The sequence below is a fragment of the Bos mutus genome, chromosome 1, assembly GCF_027580195.1.
Source record: "Bos mutus isolate GX-2022 chromosome 1, NWIPB_WYAK_1.1, whole genome shotgun sequence".
In the NCBI taxonomy this organism is placed as follows: Eukaryota; Metazoa; Chordata; class Mammalia; order Artiodactyla; family Bovidae; genus Bos; species Bos mutus.
Window position 1 is genome coordinate 51,809,367 of NC_091617.1, and position 19,530 is coordinate 51,828,896.

The 19,530-nt window shown below is 37.9% G+C and overlaps 1 protein-coding gene across 2 annotated transcripts in view; it reads right to left on the reverse strand.

Moving 5' to 3' along the window:
* Window positions 1-677: 677 nt before the first annotated feature.
* CD47 (CD47 molecule) overlaps window positions 678-19,530 on the reverse strand; it is a 70,554-nt gene continuing 51,701 nt past the window's right edge. The window contains exons 5-11 of one of the 2 annotated variants that reach the window (XM_070368835.1): window positions 15,244-15,336; window positions 14,440-14,532; window positions 13,070-13,162; window positions 8,679-8,710; window positions 7,081-7,105; window positions 6,461-6,493; window positions 4,579-5,024 (exon numbers count right to left, since the gene is read on the reverse strand). In XM_070368835.1, coding sequence (XP_070224936.1) covers window positions 4,816-5,024; window positions 6,461-6,493; window positions 7,081-7,105; window positions 8,679-8,710; window positions 13,070-13,162; window positions 14,440-14,532; window positions 15,244-15,336 — 578 coding nt within the window. In that variant the 3' untranslated portion in view covers window positions 4,579-4,815. Of the gene's footprint in view, window positions 4,543-4,578; window positions 5,025-6,460; window positions 6,494-7,080; window positions 7,106-8,678; window positions 8,711-13,069; window positions 13,163-14,439; window positions 14,533-15,243; window positions 15,337-19,530 lie in introns of those variants that run through there. The other variant, XM_070368832.1, reaches the window with a different exon arrangement.

Below are 19,530 nucleotides of genomic sequence, written 5' to 3' on the forward strand. Positions count from 1 at the left end.
ACACTCTTTTTTTCTTCCCTCTCCCCTCCCTGAACTCAGGAGATGGTGGGTACTGGATTGCAGTCAGCCATTCTGCCATCACACACAGGCTCTGAAGAAGGCAACAGGAAGGAGACTGAAGCTGAAAGTTGAAGACTCTGATCCTGAGGACACTGCTGGGAGGCCCTCTCCAGCTGGACAGGTGAATTTTCAGTTATAGGAGCCAATAAATCCCACTTTTCTTATATTTAGTTTTACTTTCACTTGCAATCAAACTAGACCTAGCTGATAACCAATTAACATGGAGAACCATTTCAATTTGCATTTCAGTCTTAAAGAGGCTGATCTGATTCTACAGATAAGGGGGGACACAGAGGCAGGTAAGTTGGCTTGCTGAGGTCCTCTGCTAGTCCGGAGTATGTACACCCAGGACTAGAAAAGTGAAGTATTCACTCTACCATGGGGAAAACTAATGCATTGGACTTACTTGGAACTTTCAATTAAAACTCTGCTCTGATCAAACATTTACTTTTTGGATATTGTTATACTTTAAAAAAAGAACTTACAAATTAATATTTTAAGTCATCATTTGCATTGGTACATAGGATATGGACCTGAAAATACATTGATAAACTAAAATTTCTCAGTAATGCACTTGTCGCCTGCTGAGGCAGCAATAGAAATAAGCCCAACAAAAATAGCTTAAAATGTTTTATTAAGTATATATAATATTACAGGGTAATATTTACAAAGTTATGTTTTTTAAATAAAAAAGTATCTTGGCAAAGATTGCAGATATTCAAAGCTTCAAACAGTGATAAATTGATTTAATACATATAAAAAGAAAACCTTTAACAGTAACACAGCTGTAAAACAACTTTGGTCTTTAAATCACTGCAAAAAATGGCTACTGACAAATAGCACACCTTTAATTGCTATGGAAAAAAGCCCCCAGGAGAGGATCTCACGCATAGCAACACCAGAGTTTCCTTTATTTAGAATCGTTAATGGATATTTATACGGTGTGGAATCTAATTCTCAACAATGGCTCTTTGTAAATAATGCTCTGTTTAATAAAAACAAAAATGCTTCCGTCTCTCACCAACCCTGATAACAACATTTAAGATTCCACTGATATTGCCTTACAGAGAAGTTCACTACAGATGCTCTCTTCTTTTCAAAAGGCTAAATTTATGGGAAAGCTGTTCTTAAATATTAAGGAAGGGCTGTCAAAAGCCAAAGGCAGGAAAGCTTCCTGTTCACTGCTCATCTCTGAAAAGTTACCTGGATTATCCCTATTAGCCATGGAAGATGACTTAACAAAGGACCCCAGTGGGTGATGGCAGTTAGTGGCTGAAAACATGACACGTGAAAGACTGTTTCTACACAGAATCTTCATCAAATTAAACACAATGTAACGATAAAGCGTTGCCCAACAATCACTTCTCTAGTTTCCAATAACAGGTAAACAAGGGGTGTGCCATTCCATACATACACTACAGATGTCTGTTTTTGAATACCCATGTTAGGACAAGAGAAATCTAGGTGATACAGAGCTTAATTCTTATTAACGAGAAGAAAGCATAAACTCACAACTTTTTCAGCTTTATTATAAGTCAAATCACAATTTGGTTGGTCACTTACTAAAATAACTACAACATCCTGAAAAGAACAATACTCTCAAGTATGGGATAACCCCATTATTTTCATTCTGACATTCTCAGAAAATTAACAGATTGGACCTAGGGTTTTCAGGTGAAAAAACTATCACCTTTGAAGGTTTTCAGAGCATGTGAAATTTGTCTAAAAAGAAAAATTTCTGGCTCACTCTATTAACAATATAGGGAAACTGAAATACAGCCTACTCAATCATCAAATTTACAGAGTGAGCATCTAATGTATGCAAACACTGCAGGAAGAGAAAGGAAAGGGAAAAAAGACTTTTGTTTTATGGTGGAATTTTTAAAACTGAATGAGAGGAGCAAGACAAAAACCCAACAGAGCTAAGCAGAGACACGCAAAGTACTAGGAAAGGTAAGTAAGAGATGAGAGGCAGCCAGATAGGCACAGACCTCAAAGGAGAGCCAGAAGGGGAGGAAAGGTGGGAGGATAATGTTTTGAAGGAGAATTTGATTTGTTGCCAAAATGACAAATGTTGTCACTCTGAGAACATACAGTAAATAAAGCTGAAGTCGACGGCAGAAATTGGGATCACTGATTAAAAAAGCATATTATGGGGTAACAGACAATATTGATACTCAAAACAGCTGACAACTTTAATTTGGTGTGACAGAAAACTTACTGTCATTAGAAGTCTAATTTAAAGAGAATGAACTGGCCCAACGATGCCCAAGTAAGACGGCGCCTGCTGCTGTGGTCCCTCTTCCAGAGAAGTTGACAAGTAACAGCAAGGGTAACAGTAACATACCTGGCCTTTCTCCTGCCACCTCTGTGTGCTGTCTAGGGCAGGGACTGCCTCCAAAGACAGGTAGTGTTAAAGAGAACACAAAGGATGGATAAGTCCCAAGACTGAGCCCCAAATAAATGAGAGCTGACTACATATTAAAAGGTACAACTCTGGTTCACAAAAAAGTTTATTATAAGATTTCATATAGAGAACAGGAGTTTGGATCTTTTTCAAGTCCATCTGCTTTTTTCCTCCTTTCATCAGAATTGATTTCTAAATTAACAAACTATATTAGTAAAATACAAATGTTTTCTGAAGGAAGAAGAGCAATGGGAGCCATCAAATTTGTATAAAGGAATAGAGCTCCCTCTACATGTTAATACTTTGGACAGGAACACAATTAGGGAAGAACATTTATTTTTCTTTTTTTCAAAAAGAACTGTTTTCATAGTATGTTCACTTTTCTAAGAGGCATCAGCAGGTCATAAATTTTGGTTTGCCATGGGCAAACCACTTGGTCCCAACGTAAAATATGACAAGTTATTTGGCATAAATGAGGTACATGGGAACATTCAGTGGACTAAGAAATAACTATTAATAATGCAACTACAAATAGCAATGTCTTATTACACAAACAGGAAGAAAAACCAGTATTTTTAGAGGGCACTGGTGAGCAGTCAAAAAGCTTGGCAAATTACCTAGAACTTTTTAAACGTTTTAAGTGATCGACTATTCACATGAAATAGAAGTCCACCCAATAAAGATCTTTGTTTTTAAATGTTCTCGCTAGAAGCATGAAATTAACATTTGCTCTCCCGTAGGTACCTCACTGTTGTCCATACAGAAGAGGTACCTGCCTATCTTACACATGTGCACACACAAACACACACCTGCAAGGGAAGAAAACCTAATAATCTAAAAGTACTCCAGGTGATCACAACTGTCAGAATGTTAATCTTCTAATGGGGGGTAGGAAACGTGGGGGGCGGGTTTGTTTTACTTTTCAATCTTAGGGTAAGTGAATATGAGGCAGGACTACAGGAGGAGATGATGAGTGTTTATCATGCAACACAGATACAACAGTAATAAAACCACCCGTTCAGGGCTGGCCTGTTGGCCTGACGGTGACACACATTATGTTGCCATGCAGGAGACTCATAGTTCAAATCTCAATCTTGGTTTTTCATGCCCCAGATCAGAAAAGAAGCGAAGAAACACTGTAGATTGTGCCTTCAAATCCAAGGGAGGGGATACATATGTTACAACCATCGCTATTTCTGCTGAAAAGTGTGAACATAGTTCTTTGAGAATAAGTCTGGCTCCTTTCTGAAGTGATGCTACTGTGTCACTGGACCATGTTCAAAGAGGAGAAAAAGCGCTACATCTCATACAGCAGAAGCAAATAACAGGAGGACAAGACAGCATGTAAAGGGTCATGTGAAAAAAAAGGGAAGAAAACATCCATCAACAAAATTACCCTCAATCTGGAAAGGGTCTGGTACACTGTATGTTGAGGGGATAACGTGTGAGTGGCAACCCCCAAGAATGAAGACCATGATCCTCAGCAGTATCATACCCCATGTAAGCAGCCGACAAGATGTTCCTAAATGAATTTCTCGTCTGTACTTAATATTATGCCCCTGACCCAGAAGAGGCAGACATTATTCAGTTAACACCGTAACAGCCAAAGTGGCGGTGCCAAACTTTGCTAAGGTTTGATGGAAGCCTCTGTTTTCATAGATTGCTCTGGGTAACCAGGGTAGTGCCAGGAAATTTTCACCTTGAACCAATTTAAGTTGGTGACCTAGAGTTAAGAGGCCTCAGGATCTGGAGGGCATCATTCTTGGAAGTTGCCCACTCTACTTTTGCCCCTAACTGAATAAAAATAACAACAAAAACCTGGATTATCAATTGGGCACACAACACAGATCATAATTCATTTATTAATTAAATTTTAAAATGCTTTGAATAAAAACTTAACTGTAACAATCATTTAAAGGTCAATTATTTACTTTCTCCCATAGATGGAAACCAGTTACTTTTCTTGTTTTCTTCTCCAGGACAATGAATCAAGGCCATGGTGCTTAAATACAAGTGTATTTCTTTCATGTCATACTACTCTCCAAATCAGAGTCCATCACTCCACTTCAGTTACTCTGGAAAATTGAAAAATGAATATATAATTGCTATGCATGTCTATTTTCTATGCCTTAACAAGTTGATGTATTTTAAAAATTGAAAATTATTTCAGATATACAGTATCTAAAAATAAGGAAAAATTATTTAATCTTAGATTTGCAAAGGTCACAGGCATAAACTAGACAATCCATTAGCCTCTTTAGCTGCAGTAAGCAAAAGGCCAATGCCAAATGGAAATGTAAATCAACAAAATCTGATAACCTCAGTTTGCTGGGTTAGCTGAGAAGAAATCAAGAGAGGTTGATTTTTCCAAAGCAAAAGACACTGATCCTAGAATAATATGCTATCACTTTCATTTTAGATTGACACCATTCATTTAATGTAAGAAAATTAAATATGTGATCAGGTGTTAAGTGAAAGAGGAAATGGGACTGTGGTCCCAAGGGGGCACCTGGTACCTCACTCACCAAAAAGGCAGATACACCATGGGCATTGTGACCTGTCAGTAGGAAGAGCCCACCACACAGACATTTGGAAAAAACCCAACAAATTCTGAACAGCTAAAATTAACAAAATTAAGGGAATTTCAAAGGTTGCTATAGTTATCACGTGCTATGAAAATACAAAATCTGCTGTCTATACAATGATGCCCAAAAAGTCATATCTTAAGGGAAATTAATAAAGGAAGAGGCACTCAAGGCTCTTCTACTGGTTTTCTGAAAATGGGGAAGAGTTCAGTTTCTTCATACGACTACAGAAGATTGACACCACAGTAGGAAAAGGAGAAAAACAATGAAATTTAAAAAAAACAAAAACAAAAAACCAACAACAGAACACGAGAATGCAAACACAGACAAACCATGCCACACTTTCAGGTATCAGTTCTTTTTAAAATGTCATTTAATGTTTTCCTTCTAATCCTGTTTTTTTAGGAGTGCAGTGGTTAGCAGAGCATGCATTTTTTGTAATAAAGGCTGTGACACAAATTTACAAAAGTGGGATCATTCTGTGACTGCTTACTGAACACAGTCCAGGCACCGTTTTAAACTGAGTTCACCAAACACAACTGGTGTGTTTTTAATCTTATGCAAAAATTAATTGCACTCAGGGGAATATAGCCTCTTGAGTTAAATGCTGCATTTTGCTGTAGAGGGGAGCACATAGGTCACAGACTTTAGAACAGTAATACTGAAAGCAGACTATTTACATGATCAAGGAATGACTATAAATATCAAAGGTATGAAGAAAGTTTCAATAAAATGAAAACATAATTATTCAAATGTTAACAGAACTCAAATATCAGAATATGATAAGGTAAAATTAAAATGAATGCTTACAGTACTCAATATCTCATACTAAATTAGCTTTAAGAACTAATAAATATAGGTCTTTGAAACAGTCATTAAAAATTAAAAATTATTAGCCTAGAGTCCCCTCTTCAAAAAGCTGGAGTGACTAAATATCTCTTTTTCAATCCTCTCCCAAAAGGTTAGAACCCAATTCTTGCTTGGAAAAGCAGAGATATTAAGTCTTCACAGGCTAAATGCAACAAAAATCACCAAACATGAGCACAAAAGAAACCCTGTCAAGATGATAAAGATTTGTGCCAAATTATCTAAGTGTCTTACAAAGAGCATTTAAAGTTTCAGTCATCACACACTGCATCTGAAAAATGTTTATTTTTTAAAGCAGTTATTTTTCTTTGTTATGAGCAATATGACTGGAGAGTCTGATTAGTGATACCCTACAGCTTTTATATTATTAATTTTGCAACTTGTAACACAGTACATAAGTTTTATAAACTGAGAAATGTGGGCCTTTATGATTTGACAGTGTCCCTTAAAAAAAAACACCACACTTTCAAGAAGCAATTTTACTTCTTTTCAACGTCCATATTTTAACCAAGCTATAATTGCAGGTGGATTTTATACTTACCATCATTCATCATCCCTTTTGATTCTTTAAATGCTAAGAATTAGTAACAAGCCAAGCAGTTAGTAAGATTCCACAATTAGAAATCATTTCTAGGCAAACAAATATGCAGTAATATCATGCCCAGTTAATGTTAAGATTACTATTTAGTTACGAAAGCCTTCTTGTGGGTCACACCCACAGGCTCCACGAAGGACACAAAGCCATTGGGAATACAGATCTAGATTTGGGGAGAAGTGAGATACTCTGGTCTCACTCCATGATGACAGACTGGATCTGAAATTTATAATACAAAATTGAAACTAACTGAGATCCTTCTCTACTGGGGGTGTTACATTTCATCTTGGCCAATTAAAAAGGCAAGAGAGTGCCCCCACCCAAAATCACTTGGCTTGAGAGACACAGAACAGTGCATTTTTCTCTCAGAGGTGACAACACTACAAAAGCAATACTCTTAATTCTTGATGAATAATCAAGAAAAGAGAGGTTAGGCAATTAAAAAAAAAAAAACTAGATTCTTCTCAAGGCACAGAGAGCATTCTAACTGCTTTGTGGGCTAACTCAATTTATTATGATCTGGTAATGGATCAAGAAGAACATATAAATTTGTAATAACCACATACCATTAAGAGGTTCCTCTACAGCTTTCTGGAAAATATTTAAAATATATTTACATAAAAGAGAATTTATTTCATGTTCTTTCATACTATAATTTATATATGCTAACATTTAAACTGTATATAAACAGTGAATCCTACAGCCAAAAGACAAAGTAAGGCAATAAAGGTTAGGAAGACAGAGCTTGCCAAGTTTAGCTAATAGTTTGATTAATAACAGAATCATTCTCTTAATACTTTCTGTGCAGAACTTCCCACCCTACCCTACCTCTCTCTGTTCAAGAAATCCTAACTACAGAACACAAACATAGATAGCAACATAATAAGCAATACAGTTAAGCCAGATATGAGAGCAATCATTTTCAAGTCATGCAAACTGAACTTGGTAACAGGAAAGACAGGTGTTAGGATTGAAGGGTCTAATGGCAGAATTATCTTTAACAGAGGCACTTTTAAAACTTCTAGCTGTTTGGGACCTGTGTAGCTATGGTATCAATCTTTTTAGAATGAACACGTGGGGTAAGGTGACCCCCACTTCCCTCACCTTTCCGGAATGTCTGTGGAGGCTTATCAGCTTTACGGGCATGTGTAATCACCCCTTCCTGCCACAGACAGGACAGAGTCTCACTTTTGGCATCCCAGAGAGAGCTATTACTAATCCTTAATCTTTTTTAGGAAGATGAATACAATATAGCCCTTTCCAGATCTTATTTCCATAAAGTAGTTCCTGTCCCTGTCACCATGATGAAAAAATGGCTTTTTTCATCCCCCATCATTTATCCCTTTCAGTTTACCTTCTAAATTGCTCCTTTTCTTGGAATTTTATCAGGTAGTTTATGATACAGAAAAACTACAGTGCAATTTGGAGGAAGAAAAATGCTTATAAAATGGGAGAAAGAGGGAAATGAATCAATTCAGAACAGCTAGTTTTTGGCCATAGTTCCATTTATTTTATAGATTATTGTTTTTAATGAAATAAATTTAATATGAACTTCTTTCCTCATTTTTAAGCCTGAAATATCATTCTGTATATGCACTTCAAATGTGTCCAACAGGTGAGGCAATATATTGGAATCAGATTCTTTCAGCAGATAATGACCATTATTCTTACACACAAACTTTCCAGTTCTGGGCATGAGAAAACAGCACAATCTTAAGGAATCATTTATTCTAACCCATTGCTAGTAAATTACCAAGTTTTAAAATAGATTAGATCTATCCATGCAAAGGTCATAAAGTGACTTCATACATGTGTGCTAAGTTGCTTCAGTTGTGTCCGACTATTTGCAATCCTGTGGACTATAGCCTGCCAGGCTCCTCTGTCCATGGGATTCTCCAGGCAAGAATACTAGGGTGGCTTGTCATGCCCTCTTCCAGGGGATCCTCCTGACCCAGGGATCAAACCTGCCTCTCTTATGTCTCGTTCATTGGCAGGTGGGTTCTTTACCACCAGTGCAACCTGGGAAACCCTGAAATAACTTCAGTGTTCTCTTAATTTGATGTCATGGTGAACAGTGAGTAATGGGGTTCAATATCTCAATTACCATTCCTCAGACTAAACCATCAAGTATCACACCCAATTTATTTAAGAAATTTTAACTTACCTTAGGAGGTTGTATAGTCCTGTGATTGGAAGCTGATCATATTAAAAAAATAAGAAAATTAATTTAATAAATGAAAGAAATTAAGGCAATATTATGTTTAATTTTAAGATAAAACATTTAGGGCTAAAACTAAACATGTCAGAAACTCCACTGAAAGAGTTTGGCTTTGATAGACTAAAGGTACAGAACACTCAATCATATACACTGACACAAAAAAATATGCAAACAATCCACCCCAATCAAATAATAAACACACACACACTCTCATTTGTACATGCCATATGTCCCTCAAAATCAGTCACTTGTTACACTTCGTGGTGGAAAACAGTCATCTACTCACCCCTGCAGTAGGCTTTACACCCCTCCCTACTCAACCCAGCTGGAATGTGGAATTGCCCACCCTTAGCTCCCTGCTGTTGTTCCTGCAGCCCGTCCTTTTTTTTTCTCCTTCCATCTTTCCAGTTTTCAAAGCTCCAGCTAGCTTACAAACTAAAGAAAATATCAGATCCCTCTGAGTTTAGAGAATTATTTGAGGCCAGCTACTTTTAGCTACAATCAAGCCCTTCTCTGTCTGTATTCCTTCCTAGCTTTTCTTTTTTTTTTTCCTAGCTTTTCAAATTACCCTTCACTGCCTCTCACTGGATTAGTTAATGAAGATGAAGAAATAAGGGCATGAAGAAAGTGACACAAGAATGGCTCTAGTTGCACAGGGAAGAAGAGAAACGCTCCTTATAAAAACCAAGTGAGAAGGTCCCGGAGCAGCTAAAACTGGTCTTAAATACAGAATCAGAGTCCTACAGATACAAAAGCGTCAAGGGGCGACACCCTGCGGGTCATTCTATAGGAAGAGGATGCTACTGGATGGTCAATTCCACTGATCTCTGGATTGGATGATGGCACTGGATTTATTTATGAGCAGACTGAGGCAGGCCCCTAGAACTGCTCTGGTCTTCTGTGCTCAGTATTTCCTACCACTTCTCCATGCCTTCTCTATCAAGCTTCCAAAGCTGATGGGAAATGGGGGTAAGACCTGAGCCATGGGAAGCCAATCTACAGACAAGTCAGAAGCTTGGTAAGAAAAAGGGAAAATGGCAACTGACTGGCCTGAAAAGTTTCTTTCCCACTGGAACCTGGAGAGAAGAAAGAAGATGAGAAAGCTGGTGAAGGGAAAGAAAGGTGAAAAGGAGATAGAAAGTAAGCAAGGAGAAGCTCAAAGGTTAGAGCCAAAGGTAAGAAAACAGACCAGTGAGAAGACATGAATAGAATCAAAAAAAAACAAAAACAAAACATTAAGGAGAGGATGAGCTATCTGGCTAGCAGGCAAAGAACCAAAGAGAGAGAGAGAGGAAGTAAGTACACTGGCAGGAGGGCATCCGCTAGCTCTTGCTACTGAGAGGGCAAATCATGACTCATAGACTTCAGAGATGTGTTGGATTCTTCCAATTCCTAAACCACTTAGTTGTTCCACTCTCTGTGAGGATCAGTTATGTATCTGCTTTCACGAGATTCCGATCTCTGTTAGTGCCATGTGTGGTGTCAAAGTAAATCTCCTTTACTGGAGGCATTTGAAAGTGGTTTGGTCCTTGAGACCAAACAAGAAGAAATGTCTTTTTAAAGTACTATGGAATAAAATGTGTTGGGAATATGGGTAATCACAATTAGCAACCTCTGAAATAAACCAAGCAGAATTATAGAACTTTATTTGGGACAATTATGGTAGTTGTATGTATATACAACTTACTTCAACTAAACCATGCCCCGTGTCCACGTTCTATCTAGGAAAATAGAACTTAACAGCCATGGGTCAGAGGTAAGATTTTAAAGCTATATTTTTGACCTCATAAATTGTTAGAATTAGTATTAAGAACTCCCAAGCAACTCTTTTAACAGTCTTAAAAAAGTGTGAAGAAGTTTCTGAGTTCTAATTCTCAGGTCCAAGGAGCATCATATTTGGTTAGCCCATTCTGAAACAAAGAGCTCTATAAAGAACATTGATTCAAAAGGCACCAGTCAGCTGTGACCCCTCTAATGTAAGACCAAACAATGCAGAAGTGAATTTAGCTTGAGTTAATCCTCTCTAATAGGCATATGACCTATGTGACTAAAGAATGATTGTGATTTGTCTGCTGTTGCTATGGGCCTAAGGCATGACAGCCATGTATGTATGTATGTGAGTGTGGGTGTGTGTATAAATCACAAGCCTTAAGCATTTCATGTAAGCTCACTTGCAAAGCTTCTTCTCTACCAAAAACACTTGACACAAGGACTAAATATATTTCCAGGTTTTGAATTTTCAGGGACAACTTTATCTTTTGATACCATATTTACCTCTCCCCAACAATGGGCAAGAAAATTTCACTGAATTTTACATATCTATTCTGTGTCTTTCTAAAACATGTGAGATGTGGTCAATATGGTTCCTGACTGTTAGGCGGTTGATTTGTATCAAAACATTACTATATTCCCTTATACAGAATTAAATAGTAATGGCTTAAGAAAATTAATAAGTAATGACTCTTATGAAGAATGAACATAAGCACCCTACATAGGTAATATACCCAACTTCACTGCTGAGTTTAGTTAGTTCTTTTTAATCTTCTATATTTTCTCATATTGTTATTGTTCTCAACCCTTGATTTCATTTTATGAAACAAATGTTTCAGTAAACAAACTCCAACACAGTTAAAAAATAACACAGAAAATGAAATTTAAAATCCTACTCTTTAAGTAATATTTAAGGCTACAAATTTAAATTGGGAAATAATGAAAATAATGAAAGTTAAATCTCTCACAGGGACATAAACAGCTTGGATTTAAAAGTCAAGACACATTCTTTAGACTTTTCCAAAATAGAACATCAGCAACAAGTAAAAGTTACACTGAAAGCATTTACAATTTTTACTTCTTAATATAAATGCTCAAATTTGCAACCTTAAATGTTATATATACTCATATTTACATATTCAGTTATATATGAAAAATACATCAACTTTTCTAGTCTACCACATTATCTAAAGAGCTACTTCCCTGTACCTTTTCTCTTCTTGTCCTTCAACTGACCGAAGGCATTTCTCTGAACTCTAGTATCAGATAAGTTGATTTGAAAAGTTAATTTAGAAAAGTCTCAAAATGTAAATAAAACCTAACTTAATTCTTCACTTACATATACTTACAAAACTACCATAAAGAAAAAACAGTTTGAGGAACTTGCTAGGAATTCAGTTTCACTTTGAATTTGATGTGAGAATAATACGTTTGTAATGATAATGGTTTCACAGGCTTCTCAGGGGTGTAGTGGTGGAAAAAGGGAGAGAGCAACATCAAGGGGGCAGCAGCTAGAAGATGCCTATTTCCACTGAGTCAGTATCTCCAGACCTGCTGGTCGTCAGACAGGGAAGGCAAGAGAGAGCATGGGAATAAAAGGGAGGGAAATACAGATAATGAGGGGAAAAAAAGAACAAAGAGCTGACCACCAGTCAAAGACACCTAATACTACATCAGCTGCATGGATACTGCAGGTCACATACTATTCTCAAGTATTAACAGGGAGCAACATCATTAGCAGAGTCATCTTCAAGAACCAGACAAATGGTGATTAAAAAGTCAAACCCAGGTCTCAGGGATCAAACCCAGGTCTTCCACCTTGTAGGCAGACACTTTACTCTATGAGACACCAGGGAAGCTTGCTGCTGCTGCTGCTGCTGCTGCTACACTGCTTTAGTCATGTCCAACTCTGTGCGACCCCATAGACGGCAGCCCACCAGGCTTCCCGTCCCTGGGATTCTCCAGACAAGAACACAGGAGTGGGTTGCCATTTCCTTCTCCAATGCATGAAAGTGAAAAGTGAAAGTGAAGTCGCTCAGTCATGTCCGACTCTAGCAACCCTATGGACTGCAGCCTACCAGGCTCCTCCACGGGATTTTCTAGGCAAAAGTACTGGAGTGGGGTGCCATTGCCTTCTCCACAGGGAAGCTTAAAGGGAGACTAATATAAACCAGGGACTTCCCTAGTGGCTCAGTGGTAAAGCACCCGCCTGCCAATGCAGGAGACACTGGTTCAATCCCTGGGTCAGGAAGATCCCCTGGAAAAGGAAATGACAACCCACTCCAATATTCTTGCCTGGAGAACGCCCATGGACAGAGGAACCTGGAGGACTACAGTCCACAAGATCACAAAGAGTTAGACACAACTGAGCAACTAAGCACAAGGCACAGCACAAATGATTTCAAATTAATTATTTAAAAAATAGAGTGGCATTTGCTGTGTTTTTTCATTTTTGGAATTACTCATGCGTTTCTTTGGTCCTAGACAGTAAGAATCAACAAAAAGCATTATCCAGATTATATATTTGAAATTCCTGGCATAGGCTAACAAAAATAAGGCTGACTTACCAACACATTTCATATAAACTAATCCAAGTAATTCTGCTAGAGCTATAATACCCAAACCTGAAATCAGAAGAGGACCATGCACTGGGATACATTCTGCAAAAACAAATGAAGTTCTATATTAGAAATTCATATGCAATAATTGATTTTTTAAAAGAACTAGCAATGACAGTAATAATATTGAGTTTTAAGAAATCACGCTTTTATTAAGAAACAAAAATTATCTACATTTGTTCATCACTATTAAGTCAGTCAATGAAATGACTTCAAATTATTAAAAGAAAAAAATCCTTTGTCTGTATAATATGTACCTTATCACATCAAGACTAATGGGAAATAGTGTGTAAAGCCGAAGGCCCCAACCCACTGGATGGAGCCTAGTTATTTTAAAAGCTCTCTCACAGATATAGGCAGAGCAGTCTGGCTGCTGAAAGAATCAACCCACAAGCCATATACAGCCAGTATACCCACGGCAATGTGGAAAGCACTATCCTCAGTGTGGGGAGCACACGACACTAAATGCCGGCAAGGATGTGGAGCAACAGGAACTTTCATCCATTGCCGGTGGTAATGCAAAATGGTATAGGCACCTTGGAAGACAGTGTGGCAGTGTGCCGAAAAACTAAATATGTTCTTAACATACAACCCTACAACTGCACTCCACTGGAGGAGAAAGTTACGTCCACACAAAGACCTGCACATGGATGTTTAGAGCAACTTTATTCTTAGTTGCCCCAAACTGGAAGCAACCAAGATGTCCTTCAATAAGGGAATGCTTAAACAAACTGTAGTATACAATACAATGGAATGTTATTCAGTGCTAAAAAGAAATGAACTATCAAGCCACAAAAAGACAGAGAAATCTTAAATGAATATTACTAAGTAAAAGAAGCTAATTTGAAAAGGCAACATACTATGGACACATTAAAAACACTGGTGGCTGCTGGGGTAATTAGGGAGAGGGAAGATAAACAGGCAGAAGAGAGGATTTTTTAGGGCAGTGAAACTGAACTGAATGATATCATATCCATGACTATGATCCATATCATTATACATGAATCAAAATCATAGCATATACAACACTAAGAATGAACCCTCATGTGAACTATGCATTTGGGGTGATAATATGTCAGTGTTGGTTCAATGACTATAACACATTTACCACTCTGGTGGGGGATGTTGATAGTGGAAGAGGTTGCTATGGGGGTACATAGGAACTCAGTACTTTCTACTCAAGTTTGCTGTGAACCTGAAACTGCTCTAAAAAAAAATGAAGTCTACAAAATAAAAGCAAGAAGAAAACAAAAGAGAACTCCGTCCAAGAGAAAGCCCTACTAAGACAAGGTGAGACTAGAGAAGGCTGGGACTCTTACCTGAGACACAGAGGCTGAATCCAACCACAGAGAGCACATAGCCCAGTAACTGAATGATCAGTATGCTGATGGTGAAGGAGGACATCCCCATAGCTGGACGGAGGAAAAGCGGGTTGAGAGTATTTAAAAAGCAATCACTTCTGCTTGTATTTTCTGCAATCAGGAATAATAGCCTATGACCAAAGACCACCTCTGGAGTTCTTGTCAGATGGTAAATTCTTTCCCAGTGACCTGTCTTCTATGTCTAGATCTGTAATTTTATAACAAATCAATACTTTTCCAATGTACAGCAGGCCAGAGATAGGCTCTAAGGCTGAGAGTCACATGGGTAACTAGAAAAAAATAGATTCTAATATTAACAAAAATGCTAGTGATTTACTCCTAAAATGCAGTTAAAATGACACCAATTACAGGTTGGATATCTACATGTTAAGATTTGCCATAACTGAAAAAAAAAAGCTACTCTTTCTTATTTATAATTCTATTTTGTAGAACTAGTTAAAACCTGAAATAAAAATATGATAATAATCATTAAGAAATTATATAGCATAACTTTAAAAATACACTGATATCAAATATACATAAAAATAATTTTTTACAAGATAACTGAATGCCTTGAAAACCCAAGCCAACTTTAAAATAATTCCATATGGGTAAAATATCACTAAGAATAGCCTGGGATATCTTTTAATAAAGCAACTTCTATTGAGTAGTTAAAAAAAAATACAAGAATATTTTAACCAAAAATGCTGTTCTTTAAATGAAAAAGGTGGGAAAAATCATTCCATCACAACAAATACTCACCTATCATAAATACACAGTAATGAAGTAATATTAATATTATTGTAGGAAGTACAATTAAACCAAGTCCTGAAGCATTCTTTGTTGAATATTCACCTGTTAATAATTAAACATAATAATTAATATTTTCCTACAAACCTCCTACTCTTACAAAAGATTACTTAATTTATTAAATGTATTAATCTCTATACCACTCTTATAAACTACAAAAGGTTTAAAAATATTTCCCCCAAAACTTCACACAAAATAAATGACTATTTTTTTTTATTATTCTAGACCAAATTTAAGACACGTAAATGTCAGCACATAAGTCTGAAGACGTCAACCCTTGAGTTGGCTCTGCCTCCTTCTTAACTACTTCACATAATTATAACGAGAAACTCGGATCTCTTACCATTCCCTTCCCTTGCTATACTCAACCTGTCCAAAGTCAAAGCAATTGTTCTTTCAAGTTGTCTTCTGAATTAATCTCCTTCCTCCCCCTGTTAAAGTAGTGCTCAAAATTCTACAAGTCAGGCTTAAACAGTACGTGAACCACAAACTTTCAGAGGTTTAAGCTGGATTTAGAAAAGCCAGAGGAACCAGAGAACAAATTACCAACATCTGTTGGATCATCAAAAAAGCAAAAGAGTTGCAGAAAAACATATACTGCTGCTTTAGTGATTACACCTAAGTCTTTGTGTGGATCACAATAAACTGTGGAAAATTCTTAAAGAAATGGGAATACCAGACCATCTGACCTGCCTCCAGAGAAATCTGTAGGTAGATCAAGAAGCAACATTTAACTGGACATGAACAACAGCCTGGTTCCAAATTGGGAAAAGATTATGTCAAGGCTAAATCTTGTCACCCTGATTATTTAACTTATATGCACAGTTCAGTTCAGTCACTCAGTTATGTCAGACTCTTCGTGATCCCATGGACTGCAGCATGCCAGGCCTCCCTGTCCATCACCAACCCCTGGAGTTTACCGAAACTTATATCCATTGAGCCAGTGATGCCATCCAACCATCTCATCCTCTGTTGTACCCTTCTCCTTTCGCCTTCAATCTTTCCCAGCATCAGGGTCCTTTCCAATGAGTCAGTTCTTCACATCAGGTGGCCAAAGTATTGGAGTTTCAGCTTCAACATCAGTCCTTCCAATGAACACTCAGGACTGATCTCCTTTAGGATGGACTGGCTGGATCTCCTTGCAGTCCAAGGGACTCTCAAGAGTCTTCTCCAACACCACAGTTCAAAAGCATCAATTCTTTGACACTCAGCTTTCTTTATAGTCCAACTCTCACATCCATACGTGACTACTGGAAAAACCATGATCTTGATGAGATGGACCTTTGTTGGTGAAGTAATGTCTCTGCTTTTTAATATGCTATCTAGGTTGGTCATAACTTTCCTTCCGAGGAATAAGGGTCTTTTAATTTCATGATCACCATCTGCAGTAATTTTGGAGCCCCCAAAAATAAAGTCAGCCACTATTTCCACTGTTTCCCATCTATTTGCCATGAAGTAATGGGAAAGGATGCCATGATCTTAGTTTTCTGAATGTTGAGCTTTAAGCCAACTTTTTCACTCTCCTCTTTCACTTTCATCAAGAGGTTTTTTAGTTCTTCTTCGCTTTCTTCCATAAGGGTGGTGTCATCTGCTTATCTGAGGTTATTGATATTTCTCCCGGCAATCTTCATTCCAGCTTGTGCTTCTTCTAGCCCAGCATTTTGCATGATGTACTCTGCATAGAAGTTAAATAAGCAGGGTGACAATATACAGGCTAGACATACTCCTTTTCCTATTTGGAACCAGTCTGTTGTTCCATGTCCAGTTCTAACTGGTGCTTCCTGACCTGCATACAGATTTCTCAAGAGACAGGTCAGGTGATCTGGTATTCCCATCTCATTCAGAACTTTCCACAGTTTGTGGTGATCCACACAGTCAAAGGCTTTGGCATAGTCAATAAAGCAGAAATAGATGTTTTTCTGGAACTCTCTTGCTTTTTCCATGAGCCAGCAGATGTTGGCAATTTGATTTCTGGTTCCTCTGCCTTTTCTAAAACCAGCTTAAACATCTGGAAGTTCATGGTTCACATATTGTTGAAGCCTGGCTTGGAGAATTCAGAGCATTACTTTATTAGCATGTGAGATGAGTACAACTGTGCGGTAGTTTGAGCATTCTTTGGCAGTGCCTTTCTTTGGGACTGGAATGAAAACTGACCTTTTCCAGTCCTATGGTCTCTGCTGGGTTTTCCAAAAATGCTGGCATATTGAGTGCAGCACTTTCACAGCATCATCTCTTAGGATTTGAAATAGCCCAACAAGAATTCCATCACCTCCACTAGCTTTGTTCACAGTGATGCTTCCTAAGGCTCACTTGACTTCACATTACAGAATGTCTGGCTCTAGGTCAGTGATCACACCATCTGGGTCGTGAAGATCTTTTTTGTACAGTTCTGTGTATTCTTGCCACCTCTTCTTAATATTTTCTGCTTCTATTGGGTCCATCCATACCATTTCTGTCCTTTATTGAGCCCATCTTTGCATGAAAATGTTCCCTTGATATCTCTAATTTTCTTGAAGAGCTCTCTAGTCTTTCCTATTCTATTGTTTTCCTCTATTTCTTTGCACTGATCATTGAAGAAGGCTTTCTTATCTCTCTTTGCTATTCTTTGGAACTCTGCATTCAAATGGGTATATCTTTCCTTTTCTCTTTTGCTTTTTGCTTCTCTTCTTTTCACAGCTATTTGTAAGGCTGCCTCAGAGAGCCATTTTTCTTTTTTGATTTCTTTTTGTTGGAAATGGTCTTGATCCCTGTCTCCTGTACAATGTCATGAACTTCCGTCCATAGTTCTTCAGGCACTCTGTCTATCAGATTTAGTCCCTTAAATCTATTTCTTACTTCTAAAGTATAATCGTAAGGGATTTGATTTAGGTCATACCTGAATAGTCTAGTGGTGTTCCCTACTTTCTTCAATTTAAGTCTGAATTTGGCAGTGAGGAGTTCATGATCTGAGCCACAGTCAGCTCCCGGTCTTGTTTTTGCTGACTATAGAGCTTCTCCACCTTTGGCGGCAAAGAATATAATCAATCTGATTTTGGCATTGGCCATCTGGTGATGTCCCTGTGTAGAGTCTGCTCTTGTGTTGTTGCAAGAAGGTGTTTGCTATGACCAGTGCGTTCTCTTGGTAAAATTCTATTAGCCTTTGCCCTGCTTCATTCTGTACTCCAAGGCCCAATTTGCCTGTTACTCCAGGTGTTTCTTAACTTCCTACTTTTGCATTCCAGTCCCCTATAATGAAAAAGACATCTTTTTGGGGGTGTTAGTTTTAAAAGGTTTTGTAGGTCTTTATAGTAGTGTTCAACTTCAGTTTCTTCAGCATTTCTGGTCAGGGCATAGACTTGGATTACTGTGATACTGAATGGTTTGTCTTGGAGCACAAGCTGGAATCAAGATTGCCGGGAGAAATATCAATAACCTTAGATATGCAGATGACACCATCCTTATGAAAGAAAGCGAAGAGGAACTGAAGAACCTCTTGAAGAAAGTGAAAGAGGAGAGTGAAAAAGCTGACTTAAAATTCAACATTCAGAAAACTAAGATCATGGCATCTGGCCCCATCACTTCATGGCAAATAGATGGAGAAACAATGGAAACAGTGACAGATTTTATTTTTGGGGGGTTCCAAAATCATTGCAGATGGTGACTGTAGCCGTGAAGTTAAATGATGCTTGCTCCTTGGAAGAAAAGTTATGACCAATCTAGACAGCATATTAAAAAGCAGAGATATTACTTCACAAACAAAGGTCTATCTAGTCAAAGCTATGGTTTTTCCAGTAGTCACGTATGGATGTGAGAGTTGGACTATAAAGAAAGCTGAATGCCGAAGAATTGATGCTTTTGAACTGTGGTGTTGGAGAAGACTCTTGAGAGTCCCTTGGACTGCAAAGAGATACAACCAGTCCATCCTAAAGGAGATCAGTCCTGGGTGTTCATTGGAAGGACTGATGTTGAAGCTGAAATTCCAATACTTTGGCCACCTGATGCAAAGAACTGACTCACTGGAAAAGACCATGATGCTGGGAAAGATTGAAGGTGAAAGGAGAAGGGTACAACAGAGGATGAGATGGTTGGATGGCATCACTGGCTTAATGGACATGAGTTTGAGTAAGTTCCAGGAGTTGGTGATAGACAGGGAAGCCTGGCGTGCTGCAGTCCATCGTGTCACAGAGTTGGACCCGAGTGAGTGACTGAACTGAACTGAGCTGAACTTCCCGTCTTTACTAACTCCAATGGCAAAAAGAG